The 26913-nt window shown below is 34.0% G+C and overlaps 2 protein-coding genes across 2 annotated transcripts in view; both read right to left on the bottom strand.

The window, feature by feature from the left end:
- Positions 1–26913, bottom strand: part of LOC136984322 (dynein beta chain, ciliary-like) — a 215241-nt gene that overhangs the window by 64800 nt on the left and 123528 nt on the right. Inside the window, exons 38-42 of the mRNA XM_067281255.1 lie at positions 21567–21833; positions 18154–18315; positions 15835–16068; positions 14196–14456; positions 3353–3496 (exon numbers count right to left, since the gene is read on the bottom strand). Of these exons, the coding sequence (XP_067137356.1) occupies positions 3353–3496; positions 14196–14456; positions 15835–16068; positions 18154–18315; positions 21567–21833 (1068 nt within the window). The remainder of the gene's footprint in view (positions 1–3352; positions 3497–14195; positions 14457–15834; positions 16069–18153; positions 18316–21566; positions 21834–26913) is intronic.
- LOC136984331 (uncharacterized) lies at positions 9594–10755 on the bottom strand. Its single transcript, XM_067281268.1, has one exon. It carries the CDS (start codon positions 10753–10755, stop codon positions 10006–10008), a length of 750 nt encoding a protein of 249 aa, XP_067137369.1. The 3' UTR covers positions 9594–10005.

Below are 26913 nucleotides of genomic sequence, written 5' to 3'. Positions count from 1 at the left end.
TTAGCGTTGGTCTTTGAGGTCTTCGAAGAATCGGTCACTTTTTTAACATCCTTGGCGAGGGTTTTACACAAAATGTGTCGAGGGGTTCTCTTCTTCCTTTCAGTTCATTCGCTTGTTGACCATTCAGATACCAAAATTCACAGTTAACTCTCATGAATCGATCACAAACAAAATGGATCGATTACAACGAATTCTTTAGTAGGTCTATGAGACGCTACTCTTTCTCTTCTGCATGCTGCCAGAACGCACCAGAAGCTTGTCTCACTCCCCTCCTTTCTTAAGTCCGAATTCTTTTTATTCTCCATTCACGATCCTCCTGCCCTCTGGTTTCGTACTCGACCCCTCAGGGGTCAGGCACCCTTTTTTTGTTTTAGGGGATATACGATGACCATATAAGGAAAGGAATTTCGGAGAGACATTCCAAAGAGGAAAAACAATAGGTAAAGAAAAGAAAGGGGATAAAAGCATGAGAAAGTGAAATTAAAAATAATAATAAAATAGACACTATATACAAACACATGGCGTACAGCCACAATATATTCAATATAGTGGCCTTCTGTAGTGTGATGTATGTGTTTTTATTCAATTGTAATGTTCCCAGGTTTTTGTGTAATGTGTGTGGCATGACACCCATAGAGGAGAGAATGATAGGTACAATAAGCACCTTATCCATCCTCCACAGATGCCTTACTTCCTGGGCAAGTTCAGTGTACTTGATTATTTTTCAGTGCAGTGTTTCGTACATTGTGAGTGTTTGGAATGGATATGTCTATAATGTATGTGATTTTATTGTGTTTGTCAGTGAGTGTGATGTCTGGTCTGTTGTGGTAAATTGTTTTATCTGTGATTATGGCTCTGTTGTAGTACATTTTGTGCGTGTTGTTTTCCAACACTCTTTGTAGAATGTATTTGTAGTATGATTCGTAAATGTCTAATAATTTGTGTTTCTTTGCAAGCTCTTGGTGTAGTTATTATATTTGCTACTTGATTATGTCTGTGTAAATAATCTGTCTGTGCCAAGAGCTTGCAACCAGAAGTGATGTGTTGTATAGTTTCAGGCATAATGTGACATTTTCTGCATGTCATTTGTGAGTGTTGTATCTTTGAGTATGTGTTTTCTGTAGTTTTTAGTATTTATGACCTGTTCCTGTATGGCGATCATGAATCCTTCTGTCTCCCCAAAGAGGCATCCCCAAGCTAACCAGCTGTTTGACGCAGTTTTGTCAACAAAATCCCGAGTCAGGTCATAAGGATGCCTGCCATGGAGTGCCTTTCGAGCCCACGATTGCTTAATGGTGTCTATGCTTTTTATATGTTGCATTGTGTCCATATGATGCGAGTGTAAGTTTAATAGTATGTTATTTGAGTCTGCTAGAGTTACTGTTTTTTGTAACTGTGATGTTTCTTGTTTTTTGTAGAAAAACTCTTGTAGTGTCTGTATTTGTTTGTAGTGAAGGTTTACTATGTCGATCAGGCCACATCTGCCATCTTTATATGGAAGAGTTGATCTTTCTATGGAGAATTTAGGATTATGTTGTTTATGCTTAGTAAGTGTTGTTCTTGTTTTCCTTTGGAGTTGTTCAAGATCTGTGTGAATCCAATGTATAAAACCAAAAGAATATGTGAGTACTGGGACACTATATGTATTTATTGCTTTAACAATGTGTTTTGCATTTCACTGTGGTCTGAGAATAGTGTTTAACCTACTTTGGTATTCTTTAATTAATCTTTGCTTTATTTGTGTATGTTCTGTTGGTTTGGCGTGTTGGAATCCTACATACTTGTAGAACTCACCCTCTTCAATGGATTCAATAACATCTCCATTTCCAAGTGCAAAATCTTTCTTCAGGACTTGTTTGTCTATGTGAAGTGTTTTGCATTTGTCTAAGCCAAACTCCATTTTTATGTCCTTGGTGTATGAATGTGTGATTTGTAGGAGTTAATGAAGTACTTTTTGTATGGATGCATAAAGTTTTGTGTCGTCCATGTACTGTACAGTACATGAGATGTGATAGTGTAAATATGTTGTTTTTCTCATGTCTGATATTGTAGCCATATTGTGTGTTGTTTAACATGTTGGATAATGGGTTCAAGGCTAAGCAGAACAAGAGAGGACTCAAGGAATCTCCTTGAAAAATTCTGCACCTAATAAATATTTGGTTTGTTTGAATGGAAGTGTTATGAATCCTGAGATGTAGTGTTGTTCTCCAGTGCTGCATAGCACAATGAGTAATGGGTGTATTTTGTACATGTGAAGAATATGTAGCTGCCAACTGTATGGAACACTGTCGAAAGCTTTTCTGTAGTATATATCTATATATGCCATGTGTATGTTTCTGCGTTGTTTGTGTGCTTGCTGTAGAATGACTGAATATACGAGTAACTGTTCTTTGCATCCCCTGTGATTTCTACGGTGACCTTTTTGTTGTTCCTTATTATTCAGTTAAGTTTTGATTGAGCTATGGCTGTTGAAGTGAATCTGTGTTATAACCTTTTGGCAGAAAAAAATCAATAAAAATATCACAATGAGTAAAATTTTGAGAAAAACTGAGATAATAATATTGAAGTGTCTTATTTATCATATTTGATGAAAAAAATTTTGTTTCCAAAAATAAAAATCAACTTCAACAGAAAATACTTTAAGAATCCAGCAAGACATTCAGAACACATTGCAGTACTTTATAAATTTTGTTTACATTGAATAACCACATTAAACAGAATATAAATAAAGAATAACTAGTCCAGTTTGTATTTCAAAACAGAGCAAAGATGTATTGAACAATTACAAAGATTCCAATTGGTAAAGAATAATTACACAAGAATGTATAAATGATATTCTGCAAACTAATTAATCATCCATGTGTCTGAAAGTGTTCATTTTAAAACATTTTAAAACTTAAACAATTATAAAAAGTTTTTAATTATAAATTAATAATAATAATAATAATAACCATACATTATATCAAGCTGTTTCAGAAAGCCATTGGTTCCTGCAAATATCATTAATTCTTAAAACAAAAGCACTTAATAAATCAGTTCCTGATAATCTCAATAAAACTGATCCATTCCATTAATATGTTGATATTAGTGAAAATCAAGAGCTATTAAAATTTTCTCTTATAAACAATTATTTGATTGATTTATCATCATTTTAAAGTAATAAAAGAAGTTGTAATGTAAATAATTTAAGCACACATTTTAATAATTAAAAACAAAATTTGTTTGTATTCATAGTTATATGAATACAAACAAATTTTCATAGTCAATAATAATTTTCATTGTTTATTTTAAATAGCCAATATTTATTTTATACTATTAATTAACAATTATAAATAATATAATTTTATCTTACTCTTCCCATCATTGCCTTAGCAGCTTTCCAACTACGATCTTTAGGTATTTGGCCATTTTTAGACAATAAAATCATAACAGCAGCTGTCACTTTTTCAATTCCAGGTGGAGGTGATCCAAATGATTTCAATTCTGTTAAATTATTCTAAGAAAAAATTTTTAAAATTTTATTATTCATATATAAGACAAAACATTTTAAAACTCAAACAATTATGAAAAGTTTTTAATTATAAATTAATAATAATAAATAAATAAATGAAAACATAAAATAAATTTTGTCATTTACATAATAATCAATTCAAACATATAAACAAACCTTTTTTTAAACCCAGCATAAAATACAAAACTTTACATATAATATAAACTTCTTTACTAAAACATTTATACTTAAAAAATATTTATAATTTATTTTTTTATATTAGATCAAAAGGCCTTTATATCAGTTTACATTATAAAGTTGTTACAATATACAGGTTGTCCACTTAAACATCTACTCAGAGGCAAAAGAGATCTTTCCAGCATTACACAAGTGTATGCATGTGGTGCATGCTTGTTCCAATACTAAAATAACCAATATTTAAATATCTATCCAGAGAAAAAGATCAATTTATTTTAAAAATGCCACAATAGAAATAAATTAATGCATTCAGTAAAATAAACTAAATCATTTAACAAAAGGGATATATGACAATGCAACTACAGCTGATTTGTGACAGGCATGATGGTATGCTAACTCATTCCAGAACAGACATGCATCAGTAGCTCACAGAGCAATTTTGTAACTGACAGATAGGACAACACAGTCCTGTTCCATGATGATCACATTCCCCACTAACCCTCTGGTGTTTTTTGTATAGGAGTCACCTAAAACCATCAATATATGATGCATACTCAGTAGTACCACATGACATTGGTGAACTGGAGAGACACATACAAGGCTGTGAAACAGCGACACCAGAAGTTCTTTGTGCCATCCATAATATGATGCTTGATCATGTACATATTTGTATTGTTGCTGAATGCAGTTATTTTGAACATATTCTCTAACAAAATGAAGCTCACATTTGTATAAATTTTTGCATTGACACCTTCATCCTTTATAGTCAGAGATTATTTGTATGTTATAATAAATTGTCTTAAAGTGATTCCCATTGGTTATTTTAGTGCTGGAACAATCATGTACGAATTGCATACCAGTGGAGTACCATGACATTTGATGATAGGGATGCTGTGTTTCCATAAAAATTTTAAACAAATACTGCAAATGACAAAAATAAACAGTTTTACATGTGAAACAAAAATATAAAAACTTGTTTTTATTATTTTTATAAACTAACTGTATTTGGGAATTTTTTCTGCAAAGTTGTTAATTACTTTATCATAAAAATCGCTTGTCATTGATTCCAGCAAAGTATTTAAAAGCTCTTTTTCTATTGAAAGCAATACTAGTGACAACAATCTTTCCTCTGACTGAGTGTTCCTTGCAAATGTATCAATTTGCTTCATGGTTGCAAAACTATGCTCAACAGATGCACTTGTAGATGGTACCATGAAAATTAATGATATTAAATCATATAATTCTTTTAGTATATCTTTGTTCAGATCATCATTAATTATAATATTTTTTATATCTAAGAGTGACTTGTCAATATAGTCTTGACATAAATATAAATGCAATTCACAATAAATATTGCAAATTGACATAAATATTGCAATTCACTATGCAATTTAGATAAATTAAAAAATTCTCCATAAAATTTACTTAATTTAAAGGATTAAAACTCACTTCAGAAAATTGTTTTTCATAATATTTAAAATTATTATCATCTAAAAGTGATAAAAATTCTAAAGATTTTGTCTGAAAATTTGTCAATATGATTATAATTAAATATTGCTTTGTAAAGAAACATACATAAAAATAACAAAATCTTCTTTACTTTTTAAATCTTAAAACAATCCACTTAGTCAAGTAGCTTCTTATGAGTGGGAAATGGATGGAATCATTGAAAGCATTAAAGAATATTTTGGTGTGTAGCATCCACCAGATAAACCATGAGAGGTTGGTGCTCTGTAAAGCACATGTGAAAATGTGTGTAATCTGGTTGATTTACATGATTCAGATATTTTCGCCGTGGAAGCTGTCCCATATTCAACAATACAGCGTTTCCATTGGAAATACGCAAATACCAATTTATATTCGAATATACAATAGCAATCTTATTATTGTTTTTCACATGTATAGAAATTTGTAATAAAAATACATAATGCAGTTATAATAAAATATTAATTTTAAGTACTTCAAAGTACATTAAAATATGAAAATAATTGCACAATATGTATTTATATTTTAGAAAATATAAATACATATTGTGCTTCCACAGCTTCCATGGATGGCACACCACTGTTGCATACACTTGTGAGATCCAGGATTTTAAGGCTATTAAAATCCATTTCTAAGCAAATTTTTATATAACATCTGTTGCCATTGTTATTTAAGCATTGCACAAGCTAAGGATTATATATCACTCTGAGTCAACTAATGGATGAAACTTTTAACAGTTAGTTGTTAAATGACCAATGTATCATCCAATTGTGAAAGGAGAAGAAAGTTAATTATTGACGTCTGAATAGACAGAGGCATACAAGTCTAGAACCAAATATGGACATGACAGCTGCAGTTGGACTATGTCATAATGTCAGCAACAATAACCCTTCACCTCGCACCTGCAGATTCATCATCCCAACTGCCAATCATATGACCACTTTCCCAGGCTAAAGGCATAAAAGGACAAGACACAAAGAGTTCCAGGCATTTGTCATAATGTTCCAATGAATTAATGATTGGTCATATGTGCTTCCATAAAAGCAGACATCTACTCAAAAAGGGAAATAAGAAGTCCCCGAAGAAGACAGTAGCCATTCCCTCAACAGTGAATTGTGAACAAAACAGAAAACAGTGAACAAATATGTTGGGTCGTTCCCAACGGTTTGTTATTACTAACATTAACGACTGCCTGGAACTCTTTGTGTCTTGTCCTTTTATGCCTTTAGCCTGGGAAAGTGGTCATATGATTGGCAGTTGGGATGATGAATCTGCAGGTGCGAGGTGAAGGGTTATTGTTGCTGACATTATGACATAGTCCAACTGCAGCTGTCATGTCCATATTTGGTTCTAGACTTGTATGCCTCTGTCTATTCAGACGTCAACAATTACCACGTCTGTATCCATAAAAAACATAGTCTTTATTCACCGGGTAAAATATATACAGTTGATACGTCCTACTACATTCACGAATAGTGTACGACTTTGGTGCGGTAAAAACGTGAAGAACTTGGGGAGCGTAGCTAACTACCTGTGGACGCCGGGGCGGCTAGTTCAGGAATGCCGTTTTCTTTTGTCTTACTGTCCTCCTACGCTCCCTCTGGCCTTTTTACCACCTTACAGCAATTAATCCGCGACCGTTTTTACAAGAGTAAGTTCGCGACGCAACAGTAGTCCCCCGCCAGCGATAGCGGGATATTACAAATATCTGGGGTTGAACTTTACCCGACGACCTGAGCGTGTGACGGTATCCTGTTGCTGCGGCGAAACTGTTGCCCTCTCTGCTGTTGTTGATGCTTCTGTTGAAGTCTCTGTTGTTGTTGTTGTGGGCGGGAGGTTCTCTAAGTCGTCCGCACATATGTATGCTGGCTTAAGTCTATCGATATTGACGGTGATATGCCGATTTCTCACTACTAACTTAAAGTTTTTGGTTCCTCGCTTCAATACACGGTATGGCCCTTCGTAAGGTGGTTGTAGTCCTTTTCGAACTGCGTCAGTTCTCAGGAAGACATGTGAGCAGGAAGAAAGATCTTTGTGCACGAACACTGTTGCATTCTTGATACGGCGTGGAGCAGGTCTGATTTTCTGCATTTCTTCTCTCAGCCTGCCGACAAAGGTAGCCGGGTCGGGATGGTCCTTTATGGGAGAGAGAAACTCACCTGGTACACGCAGGGGAGCTCCGTAGAGCATCTCCGCTGTTGTTGCCTGGATGTCGTCCTTCCAAACAGCTCTAAAACCCAAGAGCACTGTCGGGAGTGCCGCGGTCCAACGGCTGGTGGAATGTGCCATTATCGCTGATTTTAGCTGGCGATGGAACCGCTCAACTTGGCCATTTGCAGCTGGGTGGTAGGGAGTCGTGCGAATTCTCTCCGTCCCCAACCAAGAGGTGAGGGCTGAGAAAAGCGAAGATTCGAACTGAACTCCCTGGTCTGTCGTCAGGCGCAGTGGTAGACCAAAACGGGCTACCCATCCGGAGTAGAACGTCTCCGCTACTACTTGTGCAGTGCTTTCTACTAACGGAAACGCCTCCGGCCACCTGGAGAAGCGGTCCACACAGGTGAGGCAATATCTGTAATTGTCTGATGGAGGCAAGGGTCCTACCAAGTCAATGTGGACGTGCTCGAATCTAGCATTTGGGGGAATGAAGATGCCCAACTGGCTTCGGGTGTGACGAGAGACCTTTGCCTGTTGGCATGGGATGCATGCACGGGTCCACGCTGACACGTTGGCTCTCATTGACGGCCAAACGTATCGTTCTTGGACAAGTTTAATTGAAGCTCTGACGCCCGGGTGAGAAAGTCCGTGCAGGTGATTAAAGACCTGCCGACGAAAGTCCTTAGGTACAAAAGGTCGTATCCGGCCGGTGGAAGTGTCACAATATAGGGTGATAGCTGGTTCTCCGACTGGCAGTGACTGTAACTTAAGGGAGCTAGGAGTATCACCTACTAAGAAATTTTTTAGTTCTGTGTCTCCTTGTTGTGCAACGGCCATTTCTTGAAAGTTGATAAGTGACGGTGTCTCTATGGTGGAGATGGTGATGCGTGAGAGGGCATCTGCTACTACGTTGTCCTCTCCTCTTACGAAACGAATGTCTGTAGTAAATTGACCGATGAAATCCAAGTGTCTAAGTTGCCTAGGAGAACATTTGTCGGTTTTTTGTCGAAAAGCATAAGTAAGCGGCTTATGGTCCGTGAATAATATGAACGGTCGACCTTCAACCATATGCCGAAAGTACCTGATGGCAGTATACGCAGCCAACAGCTCCCGATCATAGGCACTATACTTTTGCTGTGCTGGCGAGAACTTCCTACTAAAAAATGCTAACGGCTGCCAGTGGTTTGACACCTGCTGTTGAAGTGCAGCTCCCATTGCTGTGTCAGATGCGTCAACGACAATTGCCAGTGGTGCTTTGAGTGACGGATGAGCCAGCGTGGCAGCTTCTACTAAGTCAGCCTTGCACCTCTCAAACGCCTCTGTCTCTGCTTGTGACAGCTCAATGCTTCGTTTATCTCCTTTAACCGTCCCTTTTAGGTAGGCGTGTAACCTTGCCTGTGTGTAGGCTGCATGGGGAATAAACCTCCTATAAAAGTTGACCATTGCTAAAAAACGACGGAGCTCTCTGACGGTCGTAGGTTTAGGGTATTCCTTTATTGCCGCTACTTTGCTTGGTAATGGTGTGATGCCTGCTGGGGATATTAAATGGCCCAAGAAAGGAATAGATGGTTTGCCTAAGATGCATTTTGAGGCATTTAGCTTTACCCCGTATCGAGTGAAACGCTCGAATACCATACGGAGGTGTTGTAAGTGTTCTGCTACATCAGCTGAAGCTATGAGTACGTCATCAAAGTATGGGACGCAAAACTCTAATCCCTGCAGCACCTGATTCATGAAGCGCTGGAAGGTAGCAGCTGCGTTGGAGAGACCGAAAGGCATAAAAAGGTATTCAAACAATCCGAATGGAGTAGTAACTGCCGTCTTTGGAACGTCTTCTGGTTTTACAGGAATCTGGTGATACGCCTTTGCTAGGTCTAAGGTGGAGTATATCTGCTTTCCTTCCAACATTTGTACACAGTCCTGAATATGCGGCACGGGGTATCGGTCTGGAATGGTAGCTGCGTTTAGCCTACGAAAGTCGCCACATGGGCGCCAGTCCCCATTGCTCTTCGGCACCATGTGCAATGGGCTAGCCCAACTGCTTTTTGAAGGGCGGCATATGCCTCGTGCAACTAGAAACTCAAACTCCTGCTTCGCTGCTTTCAACTTGTCAGGCGGTAAACGTCGAGGCCTGGAAAAAACTGGGGGTCCCTTAGTTTCGATATGGTGTTGAACGTCGTGTTGGACAGGGTGGGGTGTCATGGAAACTTCCGTCAGATTGGGAAACTCTGCCAAGATCTGATGAAATGGCGTATCCTCTCCGACTGATCTAACGGCGGTTGGGGGGCCAACCGTAATCTCCCCTCTTGAATTCATCCGTGTCAGTGGATCGACAAGGCAGCTGCGGCGGATGTCTACCAATAATCCAAAGTGGCGCAAAAAATCAGCTCCAATAATAGGTTGAGAGACTGCTGCGAGGATGAAAGGCCAGTGAAAAACTCTCCGGAGACCTAGATCTAATTTAAACAGCTTTTGGCCATACGTATTTATTGTGGTCCCATTAGCTGCGAAAAGTTGCAGTTTCTCGGGTGATCGGTTTGCCTGGTTATGTGGCACAGGGACTACAGACACATCTGCCCCTGTGTCTACTAGAAAACGTTTGCACGTTGACTGGTCGTAAAGATATAGGCGGTGAACCTCCAGTGTGCCGCCACCCGCACCGTTGAGTGACGGCCCTTCTAGTTTCCCTGTTGGAAACTGCAGGGTTTTACGCACTTTACCGCTTTCTCTTTGAATCGCTGGTGGTACCAGCATTGCCCTTCGATCTGAGCCCCATTACGGCTCTTTGAACGTCTCCGGCGGTTCGTGAACCGATCTCTGCCCCGGGATCTATCCCTACCTTCCAGGCGTTCAAGGCGGGAGGAGATGTCTAATAGTAGTGTTTGTATCCCCTGGTCTCCGTGGGTGACTGCCTGCACCGAAACGGCGTTGTCGGCTGCAGCTACTATCCCGTCCGCCATCTCTGCCAGCTTGTCGAGGCAGTCATTTGAAATGGCTAAGATCTGTTGAACGTTGGACGGTAAACGTTGTAAGAACAGCGACTTAAGTAGGTCGTCGCCTATATGAGCTGACGCCTTGCTGCGCATTTCTAATAGTAGCCTGGACGGCTTCTTGTCTCCTAACTGCATCCCCGATATTAGGTCTTTTAGTCTCTGTGCCTCGCTGTCGGCGTATTGCCGGCACAGACGGGCTTTAAGAGCCTCGTACGGCTTATCTACTGGGGGGTTTAGAATGATGTCCGCCACGACCGCTAGCTCCTCGGGTTGGAGTGCAGAAACCACGTGGTGGAACTTCGTTATTTCCACCGTGACTCCTGCTAACGAGAATTGTGACTCCATTTGCCTGAACCAAATTTCTGGGTTCGCTCTCCAAAAAGGGGGTGGCTTCACCGAAACCTTGGCGATCGTCTCCGTTTGCGATGACTGCATCTCTACTTCAGGGGACGGTCGAGAAAACAAAAATGTTCTTACTTACTATTTAATATAATGTCCAAACGAGAATATGGCTGTCTCTTCTGAGAAATCGGCGTGAGATATTTGCCGATGCTGGCGGATTGAGGTTGCTCGGTCAATGTTCCTTATCCTTGCACGTGTTCGAGTCTTTGTTCGGGTCACCAATGTTGGGTCGTTCCCAACGGTTTGTTATTACTAACAATTACCACGTCTGTATCCATAAAAAACATAGTCTTTATTCACCGGGTAAAATATATACAGTTGATACGTCCTACTACATTCACGAATAGTGTACGACTTTGGTGCGGTAAAAACGTGAAGAACTTGGGGAGCGTAGCTAACTACCTGTGGACGCCGGGGCGGCTAGTTCAGGAATGCCGTTTTCTTTTGTCTTTCTGTCCTCCTACGCTCCCTCTGGCCCTTTTACCACCCTACAGCAATTAATCCGCGACCGTTTTTACAAGAGTAAGTTCGCGTCGCAACAAATATTAAATTTGGAATTTAATATTTGCTGTGTTGAAATTTGGAATTTAATATTTGTTGCTTATAATCTGCCTGATTATGGTGGTTGATGGTTGGTTGTGTATTAATTTATATTTATTGGGTTAATCGGGTTAATATAATGCTGTGTTGTTGTTAACCATTAATGAAATTATCTAGATCTAGAAGTCTTTTTCAGAATTTAGATTCAGAGATCTAATAAAAGTATAGAGAGTCACAATGTATAACAACTTTTATAAGTTTTTCTGAAATGCATATGATGTTAATTTTAAACCAATATAAACAATGACATTCAAGCAACTTGTTAGAACACATTTTTAAAGCAAAATATTTCTATGGAACACAGAGACATAATACTATAATTTGCCATTATCAAAACTTAAATTATTTATTTTCTCAGATCATGCTTGAATGTAAAAAAGGTGGATATAAGGCAAATAATGCATAAATTAGTAGGCTTCTCAAATGCAAGATAAAAAGCATAAGCAATAACTGGTCCTTTAGAATTGCCAAACAAATCTTGTCCAAACATTGTCTCAGTGAAAGTGGAGAGGAAGATCACCTGTCAACATAAAAAAACCCACTGACCCAAAATGCTATGGCTTTAGAATTTGGGTTAATTCATCAAGGAATCAATAAAATCACTAAATTCAAGCTGTACTGCAAGTTGATTAAAAAAGCCAAGGTTCTTCATTCACTTTCACATCATCAAAAGCAACAGAAAATAGTTTTCAAGAAGTTCAATAAACACATTCTCTCATGTGAAAAATTCAAAACTGATAACATTGGAAAAAGCTTGGATGTATTATACAATACAGGTAAAAGAAGGATGGTTTGTTATGGAAGTAAAGTATGCATCAAAGAGAATAGTTTGATTTTGCTGGAATGGCAAATTTACTATATACAAGTAGAGGACATTATTTCAGTACAGTAGACTCTTGTATAACGTGCTCCCGTAAAACGCAAATTTGTACAACATGACGAAAAAATTGCAACTAGTTCTCATAAAGCGTGATAAACAGTCCCATATAACACGTAAGATAAATTTAACATTTTCACATAGTTTCTGATTTTTTGTTTAGAAAAGCGAACGTATGCACTTACCTGTTGTTTATATACAAATAGTGAAGCTGATAGTTTAAAAAAGTAGCGGTTTATAAAAAAATAATAATACATACTCATTTAAAGATATAAGGAAAAAATAATTTTATTCAACTTAAAATAAAATTGTGAAGATCAGGATCTTTATATTGTGAACTTTATTATTTTTATGTACTTTTATAATCTTTTAATATCATCTTTATATAATCTTAACCAAAATATTTAACTACATTTTATACAAAAACGGAACGAAGTAGACCAAAAAGGGTTAGTTAATGGGAAATCAACTGATAAAACTTTCTGATAAGATCGGTTTAAACTTGATTCCCATGAGTTGAGTTCCTTGTTAAGATGAGTCAAATTTCTGTGTCATGACTATGTCACCCATCACTTTATTGGTCCAAGAAGATCATCTCCTCTGACAAAATCAAGGAAGGGCCTGCAAACCACTTCTCCATATAAAAAGGGGGTACGATGAGTAAGATAGGGGAAGTTGTCATTTGACTGTGTGTGTGTGTGTGTGTGTCCCTGTTTGGATTTACCCATCGTCAGGCTCCCCCCTTCCACTGTTCATCCTCCTTGGACTAGCGTACAATTGGATTAGAATTTAGGACAATTGGATTAATCTACATTTCGACTGAAATCTAGAAGATATTATATCATCTATCAAACGTTCATCGATACGATCAGCATATATCCTAAGGTATTTATCCTACCCGCAAATATCTGTAAACTCTCTCTCTAATCTGTGTAGAATTTACGTTCGCGGATTGTGAGTTATCATCTTATCAATCTCACGGTAAAGTAACCGTTTTGTATCTAATTGGACCTATGGGAAAATAAATGGGTATATTTTTATATATAAAAATCTTCGAGTGTGTTCCTTCCGTCATCCTCTCCACTTGCTTCATTCCAGGTCTAACCCATACATAACCACTCGCGCAATTGATTCTCTGTATCAATCTAAGGATACAGTGGTGTCATCCTGATGTAATATCAAAGAGATACCAGCCCTATGGTTACAAAAATTATGCACTTCACTGTTTAACATTTATTCACTATCGGAAGTATCAGCAAATAAGTTCCAACGATGCCATTTTGTTAATATTGGTTGTACAGTACAGATTTATTGACAACCATTATAATTTACAGACTCCTGAATTTGCATAAATTGATCTGTCCCATATAACGCGATTTCCTACAACGTGGAATGTATCCCTTGCGTTATACGAGAGTCTACTGTATGTTTATACATGGAGATAAATAGCTAGTACTTCTGTGACAAGGTATTACAGTATTTGGCAATATTCAGCACTTCTGTGCACAGAGGGACTCCAGAAAAGTGAAAATTCACCTTCGCCCAAGCATTGTTTCACTTTTCGACCAAGACAATGGCTTATAACATGACTGAAAAAAAGAGACAAAAATCAAAGTCATTTCCAAAGACCAGACTTCATACCAATTTTGTGTATTTGAATTGCTTAAGCAAGCTCTTTGGAAACACAAGTGCACCACTGTAGAAAGACTTTGATATGCTTTGAAACTGGAGTGGAAGAAACTTTCTAGGGCAATAATTAGATGGGCTTTGGAATCCTATGAAAGAAGGTTCATTTAGTGATAGTGAATAATTGCAATGCTCTGATATCAAATATGTCAAACATATTAAGAATTAACTTTGTTCAGAATAAAATTTACTAAAGTCATTATATTTTTGCATTGTAATCATGATGTTATAATTCTTTCAGATCAGAATAAATTGTATTTTTTCATGCAATCTCTAAAGTATAAAATAATAAACAAAAAAAATTAAATACTTTATCCAATGTATTTAAAGCTTCACTTGCTGCAATTACTGCTGGTTCTGCTTTTGCTAAATCTTTTTCACAATCTTCTTTTTTTTTTGATACTTCTATAGTTATAGCTTCAACTTTATCCTTTTCTTCTGCAGCTATTTTTTTTTCTACCTTAACCTTTTCAGTTTCAGCAGCAACTATTGTGAGCAGATGATTGCTGCTTTCAGTTTTTTGTTTAATTTGAATCTCTTGATCTGTTAAAATAATGTGTAATTTCTGAACCTAAAAAATAATATAAAATTATCTTTAACTTTTATTTTTTACTTATGAAAATATGTTACAAATGATATGTATGTAATTGTATATATGCCATTAAAATTATTAAGTAATTATAATAACCCTTTTTTATTGTATTGAAAATATCCAAAATAAATTAAATTCAAACTGCTTTTTTAAGAGTAAAAACTTTTTTAGAAAACTAGAAGTTTCAGGCAATGTATTTGTTATCAGGAATAAACAAAAGATTTTTCTTTTATGCAATGAATGCAGTCTTAAAACTGCAAAAATTTTCTAAGAATTTTTCATTCCAAATTAGTTCAAATTTAATTTACATTTTAGGAACTTCCTTAACAAATATATTAATAGGAAAATATTTAATTTAAATATGCTTATTTTGTATATAATATTTGATATTTTCATATTAAAATATTATAAATAAAGTATATTCATACTTTAATATAAAATTGCAATATCAGTTTTGATTTTTAATAAAATAAAATTTGATGCAAATATTAACATGCATTAACATGCAAAATTTGTAAGTAAAGTATACTAAAATTACAATCAATAGTGTATATAGGTTATAAAATGTAAAAATTTATCATAAAAGATTTACAAGCTTGACTGCAGAACAAATAATTCAAATTTAACATGAATAAAATTATAATCACCATAACATTTGATAGCAACCAAACATATCATACAGTAAATTTTGTTTTAACAATATTTTTATATGGTACATTTTTGTTATTTCATTTAGAATAAGTGCATAGATTAACCTATTAATTCCTAAAATATTCTGCATCCTTTTTCATAAGTTGTACTGTACCACACTGCTTGTTGCCTGTAGATGGCTATACATAGTCAAGCATAATGTCAGCAAAAAATCAACAATGCAGCCAAGGAGGCAAATTCCCTGACATTCTCTGACTTTTTGACAAATTTCTTGACTTTCCATGACTTTTTTCCAAACACTAATGAAAATCCCTGATTTTTTCTGACTTTCCAGGTGTGTAGGAACCCTGAACATAATATATTTGTCAAAAACTTTGTATTAACTGATTCAGATCCAAGTTTGAATCAAAAACGTTCATAATGTTAATTCAACTTTTTGAAATTAACTTTTTATTAATGATTTTTTCTAATACAATTCAAGATACTGCATTTCACATGCAAACAAATATTAAGTTTAAAAAACTGCTGATAATGTCAATGTAAAATATAAATCTTATTTAAGTTGTCTTTGTTTTTGACTAAAGTTTTAGTTTTATAATAATTAAATTTTTATATTTTTAAAATAATGCACAGATTATAACAATTTATTACATTATTTTTTAGGTTAAAGTTAAAAATTACTTTAAAATATAATAATATAACTAACCTCATCCTCAGTTAAAAGAAGCTTATCCAAACCATTTTCTAGACGTTGTATATTTGAATGTAATTCATTTAATTTTGTTTGCAATAAATTTTCATATAATTTAATTAATTCAAGAAAAGTTTTTGGTGTAGTATAATTATATCTATGCTCATTAATCAAAAACACTTTACTTATTTCTTCCACAGATGTGTGAACAAAAGACATAAAAAGTGAAACTGAATCTTTCAATTCATCCTAAAATATAAGAGTGGAAAAAATAATATTTTAATTTTTAACAGTAGTTAAATTAATTATAAATTATTTATTATCTTAAATAATTCAGCAAAGTAAATTTCAGCTATTAATTTGATGTACACGTGTTAACTACAATATAGGTTTTAAAATTTTTAAAAACTACTTTAATAAAACTTGAACAATATAAGATACACATAAAGATTAAAAACACCAAATAAATTTTAAATCTTTAATAGTTATGCAAATTTATAAGATGATACATTTGATAGAACAGCTTATTTTTCATACTTTATGTTTTATATATGTGAATATAAAAGAATGCAATAAAAATAAATTAAACAATAACTTAGCAATTGATTAGAAGCAATTCAAATTAATATCAAAATCTTTCATTTTATCTACTGTATATGTGTTTGCAGGATTGCGATGAATGAAAATGTTTCATCAAAATAACACTATTAGGGAGCATATACAGTAACAAATAATTTAGTAATGCAAAAGAATGAATCATATGACACTGATAGGTACAATCATACCATCTTCTGGGGTTTTGATTTTTTTTTTTTTTGGTATAATCATCCCAATTAAATACTCTTTCCTAAACCAGTCAATATTATCAAACAAATCTGTTTCACATCACAAAAGTCCAGATATGCTACAAGGGTGACAGCTGTTTCTAATCATACAATACACAAGAAAGCAGGGCCCTAAAATAACCCATTACAAACTTATTGCCTATGTCATCTTATACCTAGGATTATAACTACAGATTAAATTGAAAAGGCTAGTGTATACAGCTGTGGTATACTTATGGGGTAATATGGATGTTGGATTCCTCTCCAGAAGCTTTAGGAATAAAATTTTAACTAAAAAGAATTTTTCTTAAACAACAAATCTAAAATTATATTTTATTAATAAAAAATTCAATATCAATAAATTATTTCATTTCTTATAATAATAGAAAAAAAGAATGCTTGATTATCAATTGCTTACTTATATTATGTGACTGTGGATTATTCTAGAAAGGTGTGATATCCTGAGAATGACACAAACAAAACTGAAAGGATAAACCTTGATTCTAGGAATCGCAACATGGCAAAATAGTGGTGAAACAGGAAAACAGAATATTTTTTTCTTTTGATAAAATATTTTTAATTAAGAAGAATATTGTGGGAAGGCAGTTAAAATTCCTAACATAACATCCTAAAATATGAATGGAAGTCCAAGGTTTGTTAAACATTGCTTGCTCAGAGTAGAGAGACAGTGTCAAATTGAACATTGACAATTGATCTTTCTCATAGCCAAACTGGTCTTATTTCACTTAGATACAACCAATCAGAAAGTGATAAAAGTAAATCAGGACAAATCAAATTATTCAATTTGAAGGCAAATTTTATAAAAGCCATGTTTCAAAAACATGAGTTCTCTTCCCTAAGTCTTCTTTCCAAGTTTTTTCTGAAAGAACATCTCTTTTCTCTTGTGCTCCTGTTGCAACATCTTTGACCAGATTGCCAACTGTCCTGTCATCTAAAATTTATTGGCTAATTTTTGGAAGAAAAATTAGCCAATGGATTTTAGATGACTAGTTCCCTAGTTCCCAATACTAGTTCTCTATCAGATCTTTCAGAAGCTTAGAATAATTTTTTATGGAAAAGTGGGCTTTCTTGCTATAAGACCTCATTAACAGTTTCAAAAACAGTATCAAAGTCCATTGTGAGAAATGTATGACCACTAGAGATGATCATATGCTATATTAACATTTCATGTATTATACAATAAATTTCTGAAATATTTTCTTACTGTTCCAAATTAAAGAACTCATGCACTTACACAATTGTGATATTATTCTATTATTATATGATTCATAAAATTCAAATAAATGTCCATAACACATTTTGTTGATTTCCTGACATACAATGCAAATAATATATGTTTTATCTTTAATTTTGAACACCAGTGTATAAGCAATTAAAATTAATATTAGAATTTAAGGACAGTAAGGCTTTTACAATTTTGTCAACAATTTAAAGTCTACCAAAAAATTTCATATACAGCGAGTTTACAGAAAAACAAAATAATACTTACAGGTAAAACTTGTATATCTCCAAGAAATTTCTGACTTACAGATAATAATGCCTCTTGAGGCCATTTGTGGAACCAATTAATACAAGTACAATTAATAAGGGCTGGAAATTTTCGACTTCTCACCCTCAATGTGGTTCCAACAGGTGAAAATGAAAGAACAACCTAAAAAAATTTAAAATAATTATTTATGTTTTATACATAAAAAATAATTAATTTTCTAATTTGACAATTCAATTAAAGATTTTAATAAAAATACTTAAAACTCATTTTTTTTCAATATACCACATAACACTTTACTTAAATTTCAAATTCAGATAGACATGAAAATAATATACTTTACAATGGTTTTTAACAAGTTGATTCTTTAATTTATTTATAATAATTCTTCTATGATTTCAACAGATTTAATGGTATTTAACACTTTAACAATGTTTTTTTTTTAAAAAAATATATTAGAAATGAAATTAGAAACAAATATGATTTTTAAACAATATTCATAAAACCATGCATAAAACACTGAATTAAACATCAATATCTTTTTTTATGGACTCCATGTTAAATATAATAACACACATTTTCTCATGTCAAATTTATTGATATTGTGGTCGTACGCCTTATTTTGTATATTGTTGTATATACGTGGTACGATCCAAAAGTTCGGGGAATGCAGTAATCTATGACAACAAAAGCATGTATTTGAAGTTACAGCGTATGAAATGGATTCTACCAAACCACCTCTACGTGTTCAGGTTAATTTCCCCCATGTCATGTGATTAAACTGCGAGCACTGCTGTTTTTTCCCGGAGATAGTTACCTTTGTTCTGCGACGTAATCAAAGTGGAGTTTCAAGAACAACCTCCAACATTTCGACTTCACCGTGACCTTTCACCGTAGAATCACTGTACACCTTTCTTAGCAATTTTAAAATCTCCATAGGTGTTTTACCTAAACGCTGACAAAATTTAATGTTGGAGGTTGTTCTTGAAACTCCACTTTGATTACGTCACAGAACAAAGGTAACTATCTCCGGAAAAAAACAGCAGCGCTTGCGGTTTAATCACATGACATGGGTGAAATTAACCTGAACACGTAAAGGTGGTTTGGTAGAATCCATTTCATACGATGTAACTTCAAATACATGCTTTTGTTGTCATAGATTACTGCATTCCCCGAACTTTTGGATTGTACCACGTATTATTCTTAGTATTTATTCCATTTTCTTCCTCTTCGTTAGTTCTTTTGTCTATCACTTCCTAGAAACTTCTTTCTTCCCTAACCCTTCCCTGTTCAAATGGTGGTGACCTAATTAAAAGACAAAGAGAAGGTGGTAGCCTGAGGGCTAAGTGTAGGACAAGAGGTCACTTTTTGGCTTGGACGTTGGAGAGATAGGACATGTTGTGAAGACCTCCAGGTTGTTCTGGCATCAACTGGAGAACAAAGGAGACGACAAGCCTAAGCTAGCATTCCAGAGGAATCCAAAATATATCCTGATATAGGAACCTCGAAAAGCTTAGAGAGAATCAGATAGATGTCTACAATCAACAATTTCTACAATTCGGAAAGTTAATAATCTAGCAAGCGCCACCATCACCCCAAGATCGTCGACACTTTGGGTACCCATTCTTTTCTATCATCATATATCCAACTATCCTATTGTCTATCTTTTCTTCTCTCCTTTTTATTTGTATAAGTAGTTTTAAGTATTTAGTCGTAGTTCCTTATTTTTGTACCGTGGTGAATATTTTTTGTCGCGAGGTTGCTTAACGATTCTACCCAGGTATTTGCAGGAATTATATGTAAAAAAGTTAATAGGGAAAGAACGAGAAGTGTTGGAATTATAAAAGAATCCTGTAAAGAAAATAAACATGGATGACGAGAACATATGTGTGTTATACTCTCTTGTTGAATCAGTCACCACGTGCGTATCTTACAATATGTTAATTTTCTCACAGTCAATCATTTTTTCTATTTGAGAATTGGTTTTAGTAAGTATACTTTTTATGTAGCATATCTTCTCTATATGATTACTTCGGTTTAAATAGATTTCAATCCTTATCTTTTTGGAACATTGATATCATTAAAATGATATCCAGTTTGCAAATGTTTTATTTATATTTTGTATTCATACATATTATACACACAAAGATTATATAAATATAAAATGCATTTACTTCTTAAATTAACAATAGGTAGTAAAACTCTGTATTTAAGAATGTAAATATAAAAGATGGCATTTGAGTGTTTCAATTATGAGATGATGTTACATTAGTAGAGTTTTTCTGAAAAATGTATTATACTCTCTAATTCAAGATTTGCTGCCACTTTTTCAATAAATGCCTAACATGATAAATCAATTTTTTTATTTTTACTGATAAAATATTTCAAAATATTTCCACACTTACCAAAATTTCTTTTTAGTCCATATATACGAAGGCTGTTTCTTTTTCAACAATGAGGTAAAGTTTCCAATGGTCCATAAAACAAAGACAAGTGTAAATAACGAAATGAATTTATTATCAAAAGTTAGGTACAAACATGATTACTTTTTGACATAATCACTGTGAAGATTGAGGCATTTGTCTATCTGTGGATGAGCTTTGAAATCCTCTCTTCGTAGAATGTTGTCGCCAGTGACTTGAAATGGCTTAATGGCATTGTTTTGAAGATTGTCATTAGTCTCAAACCTCTGCCCTCCTAGCCACATTTTCAGTTCAGGAATGAAGTGGAAATCTTCAAACATTAAAAAGTACCAAGCTGGGTAGAAGTCTGAAAGGTCTTCACCACCTTTAGACACTCAGTGCATAGCCTCAATTTAATGCTGAGCAATTTTTACCTCTTTCCTGAACTGAAAACATGGTTAGGAGGCAGAGGTTCAAGACTGATGACAATCTTCAAAACAACATTAGGGTCCATCTCAAGTCATTGGCAGCAACATTCTTAGAAGAGGGGATTTCAAAGCTCATCCACAGATAGACAAATGCCTCAATCTTCACAGTGATTATGTCGAAAAGTAACCTTGTTTGTACCTAACTTTTGGTAATAAATTCATTTTGTTATTTACATTTGTCTTTGCTTTATGGACCATCAGAGGTTGAAAAAGAAACAGCATTCATAATTTACATACAAGTAATATCCTTCCAATAGATTCATTATTGCTAAGTAAACATATAAGGTCAACAATTATCACCATGTTGATATTTGGTATGTTATTTCACTTCAAATCAAAAACTAAAGTAAAATTAATGACTTAAGTCAACCCAAGATATACATAAGTATTGTTTCAAAGACTGAAAATCCAGGTAATGGTCAGTTCAGTTTAAATCAAATTTATATAAATTTTTATTGACATTCCAGTTATTTTCATATTATTTTTATTAATAAAAATTGAATTCTCAAATAAATATAACATTTACTTTTATCTTTTGTTGTACTTTTCCAATGAAACATTTCCAACAGTTCTCTTTAGTATCCATAAGGCCTAATGATTTAACTTCATTTCTAAAATGATTAATAATATTTTCAGCATCTTCATCTGAAAACAATCCAGGTATTTCTCCAGAAGACAGAAGGTCATTAATTAATACTAAGAATTTTTCATCACCAACTTCTGCATCTGTCATTAAAAACATTACTTCAAAGTTTTTAAGTCCAGTTTTTTCATATAAAATAGCTAAATCACCCTGTTAAAAAATTAAGAATTTGTATAAGAATTATATAATATATTCTTTATTATTATAGTAGAGTCCAGACAAACTAAAGATCACAACCTCCAATATTAATAATTTTATTAGTTTAAAGAAAAAATTTTAAACCAAAACTATTGAAATATTACCCATAAATATATATAGACAAACAAATGGAGTGATAAAATGAGGTAAAGTTTCTAATCAGTGAGTGAGATAAAGTTTTTATAATTGTGACTTAAGTAACAGAGACAAGTTTTGTAAGGTTATCTTCGTATTAGACTGTAGAAGCATATTTAACAAGTTTGAATTTAGAATTGTTTGTTATATAAAAATAATTGATTTTTGTGGTGACTGACTATTAAAAGTCCATTTATTTTCTTTATACAGTAGAACCCCAATTATCCAAGATAATATGACCAATGGTACTTTGGATAAGAAAAAACTTGGATAACATGGATGACCACAATCACTTCTAATTAAAAATTATGAATATAAAAGATTTAAATGATATATCACGTTTAAGCTCTTTTTATATCTTAGTGAATTTAATCATATAAAAGAACAATAATTTTTACATCATATATTATGTAGTTAATATGTATAATAAGTTGTAAGAATAATAATATGTATTATTATAGGAATGTTTTAATACAAATGATTTGTTTTAAATGATAAATGGTAACAGAAACAAATCATTTTATAAAACGTGTTATCCTTTTAAATTTTATTTATGAATTACATATAAGAAAACTAATGTATTTACTTAATTAAAGGTTTACCTTGGATAATGCAGGACATTAGATAATTAAGGTTCTGTTGTATTTATTTGACTGAATAAATGTCTCTTCATTGTAATTGTTAAAATTTTTTTTGGATTTGTCAAAATTATTGTGACATTTTGCTACAATTTTGTTAAGGTTTTTTTCTCCCTTTAGTATCAAAATTAATAACTGTAGTTTAGATGTTTTTGGTCAGCTAACATAAATTAAAATAAACTTTATATTAGCAATTTAGTAATCCAGGATGGTGAGATCATTTCCTGTTTGGTCACATCATATTCTAAATTTTTAAGTTTGAGTCTTTTTCTATAAACTCACAATACATTATACACAAATATTAGAAAAATTTAAACTTATTTTTGCAGAAGTTAACTTGTGGACTCTACTGTATCATTGCATGAAATGCTCCTTGATACTTTTTCTCAGTTAGGTACAGGGGCCTCTGTACATTGGGGCACTTGGGGTTCCCCTTTTTGTCTCAGATGCCCTTTTTCCTAATTCCCAAAAGGGGCCCAAACAGAAAATTTGTGACTTCTAGTCTATTCTGCAAATATAAAAGAAACTAACGAATGATATTTGTCCATTGACCCATGCAAGTTTGTCGTATGTTGACCAAAACTCCATTCCTTGTTTTTAAGGCTGAGTTAGCCCTGAGTGCAACCAGTGCCACCTTGTGGGAGTGCCAATCTGATGTTAAATCATAGAGTTTAAAATAACTGCTTAATGTACAATGACCTTTCTTATAGCCTGTGCCACCCCCTTTTTCATAGTCTGTGGGCACTGCTGGTTAGGTATGTTATTGTATGTAATAATCAATTTATAAAATTTTACTCTTCAGACAAATTATAGGTGTATAAACTAAAAATCTGTTGAATTTTGGCAGGCATATTTATTGTTCTTTTTTTAAAACAAATTTGAAAATGGCTAGTGTAGATTGTTGCTTAAACTCCATAGATTTAAATTCATGTCGTCATGGCAACAATATTACAAACAAAAAAAAAAATGGTGCAGCTTAATGAAGAAGAATTACATTTGGTGAATTTTACAAACACGAGGAAAAAGAAGAAGATTCACAGTGAAGCATTTTGTGGATATCACAAAATATTTAACTGTGATGATATGATATGGGATGGCAGAAAAGACAGTTTACATCATAATAGAAAAGATAGACAGTGGTAAGACTGTTACTAGATGTCCAGGGAGTGGAAAAAAAGAGAATTAAAATAACAGATAGCAAAAGAGGATCATTGAAAAGAAAGGCAGTCAGAAAAGTTGGACATTCACTAAGAAAATTTGGAAGAAAGTTCAAAATATCTTGTAGTGCCTGTGAGACTACTGAAATATACAGACTTAGGGTTGGGTAACCTTACAAGGAACCTTACAATTAGAACACACCTTACTGAATGGTTATCAACAAACTTTATATTACAAATGGTCATATGCATTTACAAACTAACATGAATTAATAACTTAACCATTACTGTTATGTGACAATTTGGAGGCTACTGATGCTTAATCTTAAGGATATCTAATACATGAGTACAAGCTAATATCATGATAATAAAAAAAATTATTTACAATTATGTACAAGGATGATCGATCGATGTTGATCCGCTGAAAGACATCAGTTAATAACAGCCCCAACGATTATTATAGCAGCTCTGTATGCAATGTTCCTGTTAGGGTTCCACCTGTTGATTCTCAAGAAAATAATCTAGTATGTAGATTAATCTGGTTATGTCCTTCCCTAATATCAATTGATTCACTCAATTTCTTAAGGTTCTGATGTCAATGCAAATGGATTTCAAACTCTGTACCGTCAGTTCTTTCTGTTTTCTTCACTTTGCATGTCCAACCCTTACCTCTCCTTTCTTACTGCTCTGGTGATCCTAAGTTCTCCCTGGTCATTCAGGTGAAAGCAGGCAAAAATGTGTATGCATGTGGTGAGAGCTTACCTTTATACCTTCCCACCATCTGGGACACTTATCACAAGCATGTGACACCAGTTGCCCAATCACAAGTCATGTAACGATACCATCCAGGTGGTATGTGACAAATGGGAAAACTTTTTTTTTTCTCTTTACAAACAAACACGGTAACCTGACAATTCAGAAAACGTGATGCAGATTGACCAAAACCAACGTTATGATGACAGGATAACATAATAGATAAATTAATTGCGAAGCACTACAATCTCATCAATATGTTAAAAACATATTAATAGAGCAAAATGTCCTTTGGAAGTAAAAGTCAGCCTCAAAATATACAACTCAAATTACAAGGATTCTGCTGCAAGAAATGCACAAGGATGATTTTAAAGCTTCAAATAGTTTGGTCATTGTTATAGATGATGAGTCATATTTTGCCTTTGGTAGAAGTAACTGTGTTTAGATCAACACATATATTGTAAGGATGGGTTTGAGGTTAATTCACAGGTAAATTTTAAATGTCATGCAAAATTTCATCAGAAAGTGTTGATTTGGATAGAAATCAATCTAAAATAAAGATCTCAAGCATTCATAGCACCATCTCACCTCTGCATTAAAAAAAGTATATGTAAAGGAGTGTAGTAAGAAGAGGCTGATCTCATTCCTCAAAAAACACTACTAGAAGGCCTGTATCCCTTTTAGTTGGACCTTTCAGTTAAACATTATGAAACAGATATAGTTTCTGTGCTAAAGAAATATGGAGTCAGCATAGAGAACAATATTGCAAATTTCCTCATCTGTGTCCAACTGAATGATTTTGGTATCAGATGAAACAGAAAGTGTACAAAAATGGGTGGTCTGCAAAAAATAAAGACTGAAACAGTGCATCAAATCCAAACTCTGCCTATTTAATTCAGACAGAGAACTTTGAACTTTGATGGCTTGTATCAAGATTGAAATCAGAAAAGCTGCAACTGCAGACTGAATTTCATAATTTTGAGACAGAAGAAACTAATTTTGTCAATTTTGTGTTCCTGGATAATCGTATTGTAAAAATAAAGAAGTTTGATTCTTATGCATATTTTTTGTTTACACACCTTAAAAGCTTATTCTTTTATTGTAAGGTTGCTAAATTGGGGATAAACAAATGTCAGGATTTATTGGATATGGGTGGATGGAAGTGAGGCAAATACCTGCAGTTACAAATAAATCAATTTATTAATGCTACATCTTACATTCAAAAGGGTGTCTTGTCAACAGTTGGAGCTGGTTGGTGGTAGAGTCGATGGCCCTGGGGCAGTTGGTTGAGATGATGTTCAATGAGTGTCTGGCAGACTGGCAAACAAAAGCATTGAAAAACAGTTCAAGTGAAAGGATAAAGTTTGGAATGAGGAGTCTATACATAAATATTGGAGATTAGTTGGGATGGTGATGGGCTCGAAGAAGCAATCAGCATTCACAACATGAGACAGAGAGAACGTCTGCTTTTGTCCTTGAGATTAAGTTTTTAAAGGATTTTTCCCTGGATCTCTAGCTTTCTGATTGGTCAGTTTCTTGTATCCAGATAGATAACAGACTATTTTGGGCTATGAAGGGTCAAATCCAACACCAAATTTTTTTGATTAAGGGAAGTTAACCGCACTTTGAAACTTCTGCTTGTATTTAACTATTGTTTCAAATTCTTGTAAGTCTGACACATAATCTCCATGCTATACCCTCCTTTTAAGGTTATTAAAAACTTTTTTCCTCTCTCTTTTGACTAAAAAATTTTTATTCTTTCCCATTTTCATTTATGTTTTTCTTTCCATTTTTATAAGTGTTAGAATCAAAGCTTGGTCCACTGATTTGACATTTATTAAATTTTTAACACAAGAGCTCGAGTCTTGCTTGTGCCTCACATTACCTTTCTGTGATAGCCAACAATTGTAACATGGCTGATGCAAGTGATGTCAATCAATGTTGCAGAATAAGATGATAGTCACTACCAGGCTTACATCAGGCATTCTTTTGTTGCCAGTGTTAGCCGAGTATGAAATAACAAGACCCTGAGAGTCGCTCGGCTTTGATAAAATTAAAAAAAAGGTTTATTAATTCCAGTGAACACAAATAATTTACAAAGAAACGATTACACACACTTACTAACTACCAATACAAATACATTTGGGACTGCGCGTAACAATGTCATCAATTTGTCCCCGCGTGCCGACAAGACAAAGAACCTATTCTAACTTAAATCTAGCTTAACTAAGTACAGGGCCCTAGAGAAAGATAAGGTGGAAGAGAATTATACAGAAATTATAAGACTGAAAATTAGTTCGAAGGGGTGACTGGCGGTAATAAATAAAAAAAAAACCTCGGATCCCTTCC

This window comes from Centruroides vittatus, unplaced genomic scaffold (genome assembly GCF_030686945.1).
Source record: "Centruroides vittatus isolate TY-2023 unplaced genomic scaffold, ASM3068694v2 contig_913, whole genome shotgun sequence".
NCBI lineage: Eukaryota > Metazoa > Arthropoda > Arachnida > Scorpiones > Buthidae > Centruroides > Centruroides vittatus.
Note: the sequence above shows the minus strand (reverse complement) of the source record. Positions and strands in the feature narration are given on the sequence as shown.

Coding starts and splice junctions, on each gene's coding strand:
- LOC136984331 (XM_067281268.1), bottom strand. CDS start 10,755: ATGCAGTCATCGCAAACGGAGACGATCGCCAAGGTTTCGGTGAAGCCA.